This window comes from Carlito syrichta, unplaced genomic scaffold, assembly GCF_000164805.1.
Source record: "Carlito syrichta isolate Samal-C Ts95f unplaced genomic scaffold, Tarsius_syrichta-2.0.1 Scaffold309467, whole genome shotgun sequence".
In the NCBI taxonomy this organism is placed as follows: Eukaryota; Metazoa; Chordata; class Mammalia; order Primates; family Tarsiidae; genus Carlito; species Carlito syrichta.
This window is the reverse complement of record NW_007253563.1, coordinates 87,652-95,410: the sequence shown is the minus strand read 5'-3', so window position 1 is coordinate 95,410 and position 7,759 is coordinate 87,652. Positions and strand designations below refer to the sequence as shown.

General features: G+C 41.3%; 1 protein-coding gene across 6 annotated transcripts in view; it reads left to right on the top strand.

The window, feature by feature from the left end:
• Positions 1 to 7,759, top strand: part of UBE3C (ubiquitin protein ligase E3C) — a 122,652-nt gene that overhangs the window by 103,845 nt on the left and 11,048 nt on the right. For 4 of the 6 annotated variants that reach the window (XM_008067279.1, XM_021717200.1, XM_021717199.1 and 1 more), the window contains one exon: positions 3,785 to 3,915. The exons of the other annotated variants lie outside the window; for them this stretch is intronic. In XM_008067279.1, the coding sequence (XP_008065470.1) occupies positions 3,785 to 3,915 (131 nt within the window). The remainder of the gene's footprint in view (positions 1 to 3,784; positions 3,916 to 7,759) is intronic. 6 annotated transcript variants of the gene reach the window in all.

Below are 7,759 nucleotides of genomic sequence, written 5' to 3'. Positions count from 1 at the left end.
GCCTAGGGGTTCGAGACCAGCTTGGGCAACTTGGTGAGACCTTGTCTCTACAATAAATCAAAACATTGCTGGGCGTGGTGGCACATGCCTATAGTTCCAGCTACTTGGAAGGCTAGGCCAAAGGATCGCCTGAGCCCAATAAGTCAAGACTGTGGTGGCCATGAGCATACCACCGTATTCCAACCTGGGTGACAGAGTGAGACTCCAACTCAAAAAAAAAATTTACTCTGTCACGTAGGCTGAAGTGCAGTGATGTGATCCCAACTCACTGCATTCTCAACCTCTTGGGCTCAAGCATTCCTCCCACCTCAACCTCCCCAATAGCTGGGACTGCAGGCACCCTAGCTGATTTTTTTATTTTTATTTTCATAGAAGCGAGGTTTCACTATGTTGCCCAGGCTAGTTCTGATCTCCTGGGCTTAAGCAGTCCTCCCACCTTGGCCTCCCAAAGTGCTGGAATTATAGATTCTTAAATAGCAGAAGTACAGGCCTGAAAAGAAAAATAGATCAATTGAGTTTTATCAAACTTCAAAACGGTGCATGAACAGGCACAATCAACAGAGTAAAAAGGCACCCTACAGAATGGGAAAAAATATTTGCAAATTATCTATGTGTCAAGGGTGTAGTACCCAGAATACATATAAAGAACTCTAAAACTTAATAAAAAGGCAGCTCGATTCAAAACTGAGGAAAGGGCCTAAGTAGACATTCCTCCAAAAAAGATGTACAAGTGGCCACTTAGTACTGAAAGATGGTCAACATTGCAAGTCATTAGGGAAATGCATATCAAAATCACAGTAAGATACCACTTCATACTCATTAGGATGTCTAATATTAAACAAAAAGATAAAATAATTAATGTTGGAGAATTAGAACTCTTGTTGCAGGTGGAAAAGTCATAGTACAACCACTACAGAAACAGGCTTGGTGGTTCTTCAAAAAGCTAAACATGAAATGAGCATATGATCCAGCAGGTCTTCTCCTAGGTGTATGCCCAAAGGGACTGAAAGCAGACACATAGGTAGCTATTTGTACACCAATATTCACAGTAGTACTCACAGTAGCCAAAAAATGAGGAAACAACACAAATGTCTGTTGACAGTGAATGGATAAGCAAATGTGATATATAGATACAAGAGAGTATTATGAAGTCTTAAAAAGGAATTAAGCTTTGTTGTTTATTTATTTATTTATTTATTTTGAGTCGGGGTCTCACTCTGTCGCCTAGGCTGGAGTACAGCAGCACAATCACGATTCATTGCAGCCTCGACCGTCTGGGCTCAGGCAATCTCTCCACCTCAGCCTCTGGAATAGCTGGAACAACAGGCATGTGCCACCACGCCTGGCTAATTTTTTGACATAGAGATGAAGTCTCACTATGATGGCCCAGCTGGTCTCAAACTCCTGGACTCAAGCAGTTCTCCCACTTCAGCCTCCAAAAGTCCTGGGATTACAGGTGTGAGCCACCACACCCAGTTTAGGAATGAAATTTTGATACATGTTACAACATGGATGAATCTTGAAAATATTATGCTAAGTTAAATGAGCTATACAGTATAAATATTAGATGATTCAACTTTATTAGTTACTTAGAATAGGCAAATTTTTATTTTTTAAAAAAATATTTATGTATTAAAGATGTGGAGTACAATTCAGGGTTAAGTATACAAATGTTCATTATGCAGGTACCCTTGTTGATGAGGCATGCCCCACCTCCCCCGACAGAATCCCACTACTGCCAATAGTGGCAAATTAATGGACAATGAAAGTAAATTAGAGATTACCAGGCCCGGGGGAGAGGAGAACTGGAAGTCGTTGCTTAATGATCACAGAGTTCCTGTTGGGGTGATGAGGAAGTTTGGGTTGGAAACGGTGGTGGTAGATGCACAACTCTATGAGTGCCATTAATACTGCTGAATTGTGTGCTTAAAAATTATTTAAATAGTGAATTTGATGTTATGTGTTTTACCTCAGTGAAAGAAATATCCTATGCAGGCTCCTCTGTTCTATTGAATGAAATATCTTGGGAAGTACATATATAGAGACAGAGCAGAACAGTGATTGTCTACTGAGTAGAACTGAGATCTTTTTGAGGAAATGGAACTGTTCTTCTACTGGATTGTGTTGATGGTTGTAAAACTCTAAACTTGCTAAAAATTATTTTTATGTATGCATATATGTATATCTGTATTGTGTATGTCTCTCTCATTTGTAGTCAATTTGTATTCTAAATTTGAGCTCTAGTCTTTATGTAAAGACAAGTAATACCTAAGGTCAAATTGTCTCCACTATCAAGTCATAAGTTTAAGCAAACGAAATCATTCTAACCTTTCCTTTGCCAAGAAATTGTCTTGACTTGTTTGCATTACCCTATCTGCACTGAAAGCTTATACCTTAATGATCTTAGCTATTCCAGTAAACTGGTTTAAAATATTATCGTACTCATTTTGGTGCCAATTAATGCACTTAAGATATCTTATTGATATTATTCCTGTAGTATATTAACAATGAGGGAACAATATATAGCAATTATTTTAGTTTTAGAAAGCACTTAACTAGATTAAAAGCTATAAGTAGCAGATACTACATTTGGAGGTGTTCTGATCATATACTGAACTTAGTTGCTAACTATAATCTTATTATCCAAAGGAGAGATGACAAAATTAATATAGATTACATTGGAAAACATGTAGTTCTATTAGAAATAAAAATCCCATTGTCAGACTGGGCACAGATTCTCACACCTGCAATCCCAGCATTTTGGGAAACTGAGGCGGGAGAATTGCTTGAGCCCAGGAGTTTGAGACCAGCTGGGGCAACATAGCAAGACCCCAGTCTCAAAAAATTAGCTAGGTATAGTGGTACATGCCTGGAGTTCTCACTACTTAGAAGACTGAGGTGGAAGGATCACCTGAGCCAAGGACTTGGAGGCTGCAGTGAGCTATGAGCATGCTACTGCACTCCAGCTTGGGCAACAGAATGAGATCTTGACTCAAAAAAAAAAAAAAAAGACCAGAAGATAAAATATGGCCGGGCACAGTGGCCTACACCGTAATCCCAGCATTTTGGGTGGCAGAGACAAGAGGATTGCCTAAACACAGGGATTCAAGACCAGTCTGGGCAACATGGTGAGATCATGTCTCCACAATAAAACAAAAAATTAGCTGGGCATGGTGGCATGTGCCTTTAGTTCTAGCTACTTGAACAGCCGAAGCGGAAAGATTGCCCAGAGCCCAGCAGTTCAAGGCTGCAGTGGCTGTAAATATGCCACTGCACTCCAACCTGGGTGACAGAGTGAGACTCTGACTCAAAAAGATAGGTCAGGCTCGGTGGCTCAGCCTGTAATCCCAGCACTTTGGGAGGCTGAGGTGAGTGGATGGCCTGAGCCCGTGAATTCAAGACCCACCTGGGCAACTTGGTGAGACCTCATCTCTACAATAAATCAAAAATTAGCTGGGCATGGTAGCACATGCCTGTAGTTCCAGCTACTTAGAAAGCTGAGGTGGAAGAATTGCCAGAGCCCAGCAGGTCGAGGCTGCAGTGGCCTCCTGGCCACTGCACTCCAGTCTGGGTGACAGAGTGAGACTCCGACTCAAAAGAATATATATAAAATATGCAGGAGAATATTATAGGATATATGGAAATGCTAAACCGTTTTATAGAAGGGACTTGAATGAACATCTACAGATTTTGTTACTCGCAAGAGTTCTGGAACCAATCCCCACAGATGCTGAGGGACAACTATGCTTTATTTTTAATAAAATATGTGTTCATTTTATCATAGGAGGCTATTCTGCTGATCATCCTGTCATTAAAATCTTTTGGAGAGTTGTAGAAGGTTTCACTGATGAGGAAAAACGCAAATTGCTAAAGTTTGTAACAAGCTGCTCTCGACCCCCCCTCTTGGGATTTAAGGTACACATCTTTCTTGCTGTTTGCTTTAGAAACCAAACTGTAACAAGAAAGGCAGCAGAATGATCAGTAGAGCAAATCATTTAAGTACTGATTATCTATATATGCCAATACTGGTTTTATTTTGTGTTGCTTTTTTCAAAACTGTATTCACAGCATTAACCTATAATATGATAACTGTACATTGTGGTTATGATTACCTGTGAGCAGGCCCTACAGTCATATGGGCTGTCTGTGCTATGGATCGTTGATCTCATGAGTCTGTAGTGTGTCTTGAGCCTTTTACCACTGAACTGAAGAAAGCATCACCTAAAAATGTTGCTAGGATGTGTGTAAGCAGAAGTATATTTTTGCCTTGAGTGTTCATTGTTATTTGCTCTGTTAGCCAACCTTATTTTACCACTTCTGAAAATTAACATTGATCTTATCTAATTTGGCTTATTTTTAGCAATTAAAATTACTTGAGGGACGTCTAACAGTATGTCCTGTACTCACTGCAAATTAAAAATAAAGCAGCCGGACTCGGTGGCTCAGCCTGTAATCCCACGCTTTGGGAGGCTGAGGTGAGTGGATTGCCTGAGCCTGTGGGTTCAAGACCCATCTGGGCAGCTTGGCGAGACCTCGTCTCTACAATAAATCAAAAAATTAGCCAGGCATAGTGGCACATGCTTGTAGTTCCAGCTACTTGGAAGGCTGAGGTAGAAGGATTGCCTGAGTCCATCAGGTCAAGGTTGCGGTGGCTGTGAGCTTGCCACTGCACTCCAGCCTGAGTGACAGAGTAAGACTCCAACTCAAAAACAAACAAACAAATAAAGCAGTATTATTAGTACTTAAAAATATATACAGTGGTATATAGAGAATAATAATATTAAGTTAGATAAACATTGTACATAACTTGTGCTTATAAAACTTGAAGGATAGGCTTTTACTTTCTACTAACCTTTGATCAGAAAGTTTTATTTAGCATTCTGTCACACTCATGTAGTTACAGTTACACAGGATGCTGAGGTGGGCAGGGGGTCACTTGAGCCCAGGAGTATGAGACCAGATGGGGTACATAGCAAAAGCTCGGTCTCAAAAAAAAAAAGCTATATTATGTATATTTTATATTTCTGAATGATGCTGTTTTGTTAACCTTTTACTTTGAATTATTTTAAGCTTATAGAAAAGTTAAAAGAATGTCTTCTTTTTTTGGTTTGTTTTCTGAGTCAGTCTCATTCTGTTGCCTAGGCTGGAATGCAGTGGCACACTCACAGCTGCCACAGCCTCAATCTGCTAGGCTCAAGCAATCCTTTTGCCTCAGCCTTCCAAGTAACCATGTGCCACTATGCCTGCCTAGTTTTTTATTTGTTGTAGAGATGACGTCTCACTGTGTAACCCAAGCTGGTCTCTAACTCCTGGGCTCAGGCAGGCCTGTCATCTCAGCCTTCCAAAGTGCTGGAATTACAGCTGTGAGCCACCATGCCCCACTAGACAAAGGATTTCTTATCCCACCTTGACCAGTTGTTAACATTCTACCACGTTGCTTCATTGTTCTCTTCATATGTTTCTTTTATGAATCATTTGAAATAATTTGAAGACATCATGTCTCTTTACTCCCTAAATATTTCAGCACATATTTCCTAAGAGTAGGGACTTTTTAAAAATAACCACAGTTAAGTGATCAATAATAAGAAATCTGGGCCAGACACGGTGGCTCACACCTATAATCCCAGCACTTTGGGAGGCTGAGATGAGAGGATTGCTCGAGCCCATGGGTTCGAGACTAGCCCAGGCAACTTGGCGAGACCTCATCTCTACAATAAATCAAAAAATTAGCCAGGCATGGTGGCGCATACCTGTAGTTCCAACTACTTGGAAAGCTGAGGCAGAAGGATCGCCTGAGCCCAGCAGGTTGAGGCTGCAGTGGCCATGAGCATCACATTGCACTCCAGCCTGGGTGTCAGAGTGAGACTCCAACTCAAAAACAAAAACACAATAATGCTGGACCTTAGGAAACTAGTATTAATCCCATTGGTAACTCAAATGCATACAGTAAGGTGCTTGGGAAGGTCAAAACTGCAGTGGTCGTGAGTGTGCTACTGCACTCCAGCCTGGGCAAGAGTGAGACTGCGACTCAAAATAAATAAATAAATAAATAATAAGGAAATTTGACCTTGACTTTAGCTAATGCATTGGTTGCAGAATATGGTCCTGGGACCAGTGGTTTCAGCTTCACTTGTATGTGTTAGAAATGAACATTTTAGCACCCCTAACCCCCAGACCTGCTAAATCAGGTGGTGTGCAGTAGTGGGCTTCAGCCAACCCTGAAGGCATTGTGCCCATTGTCCTGGCATGTCCTTCTTAGAATTTATTTTCCCCCATCTGGACTCCAACCCAGGACCACATGTCGCTTTTAGTTGGCATGCTCCTTAGTTTCTATTCATCTGTATTGTTGACATTTTCAGTGGTAACAAGCAAGTTATCTTGAAAATATCCCTTAAGGTAATGGAGCAATTCCACTCCTAAGAGTGTATCAAGACAGGTGACAGCATAGCTTCACACACTGTCCATATGAATGTTCAGAGCAACATTATTTATAATGGCCCAAAACTGGAAACAATTCAGATGTCCATCAACTGATAATGGGTGCCATAGGATGGAAGATATTCAGAAATTAAAAGGAATAAATGACTGATATATATACAGCATGTATGAACAATGAAAATTCTGTGCTAAGTGAAAGAAGTAAGACACAACCATACATACTGTGTAATTCCACTTGTATGAACTGTCTTTTTTTTTTTTTTGAGTTGGGAGTCTCACTCTGTCATCCAGACTGGAGTGCAGTGATTTATTGTAGAGATGAGGTCTCGCCAAGTTGCCCAGGCGGGTCTCGAACCCACGGGCTCAGGCAATTCACTCACCTCAGCCTCCCAAAAGCGTGGGATTACAGGCTGAGCCACCGAGCCCCGCTCTGAAGAGTCTTTAAAAAGGCAAATTTAGAGAGACAGAAGATCAGTGACTGCATAGGGCTGTGGGTAGAAGTGGGGAACATTTTAGGGGAATGGAAATATTCCAAAACTAGGTTGTAAGGATGGTTGCACAGCTCTATAGATTCACTAAAATTGTTGAATTGCATATTTAAATGGGTAAATCTATATAGTATGCAAATTATACCATAATTAAGCTGTTTTTAAAAACTGACATCTATAAATTAACACAGCATCTCAATAATGCCCTCAGAACTGGAGCAATAGCTGGGCTTGGTGGCTTAGCCTGTAATCCCGCGCCTTTGGGAGGCTGAGGTGAGTGGATTGCCTGAGCCCGCAGGTTCAAGACCCGCCTGGGCAACTTGGCGAGACCTCATCTCTACAATAAATCAAAAAATCAGTCAGGCGTGGTAGCGCTTGCCTGTAATTCCACCTACTCGAAAGGCTGAGGTGGAAGGATCACCGGAGGCCAGCAGTTCGAGGCTGCGGTGACTGGGAGCAGCCACTGCACTCTGGTCTGGGTGACAGAGTGAGACTCCAACTCAAAAAAAAAAAAAAAAAAAAACTGGAGCAGTGACAAAATAGAGATGGAAAAAGATGTGAGTATAATGAGTTAATTTCAAATAGGAGGTCAGTAATCAACACTGTTACATTTCAGAAACAATGAATAATAAAGACATAAACTTCAACCTATTTGTGAACTATTTTTCAATAATATTAGTAAAAATAAAATTACTGAGCCGGGCTCAGTGGCTCAGACTGTAATCCCGTGCCTTTGGGAGGCTGAGGTGAGTGGATTGCCTGAGCCCGCGGGTTCGAGACCCGCCTGGGCAGCAAGACCTCATCTCCACAATAAATCAAAAAATCAGCCGGGC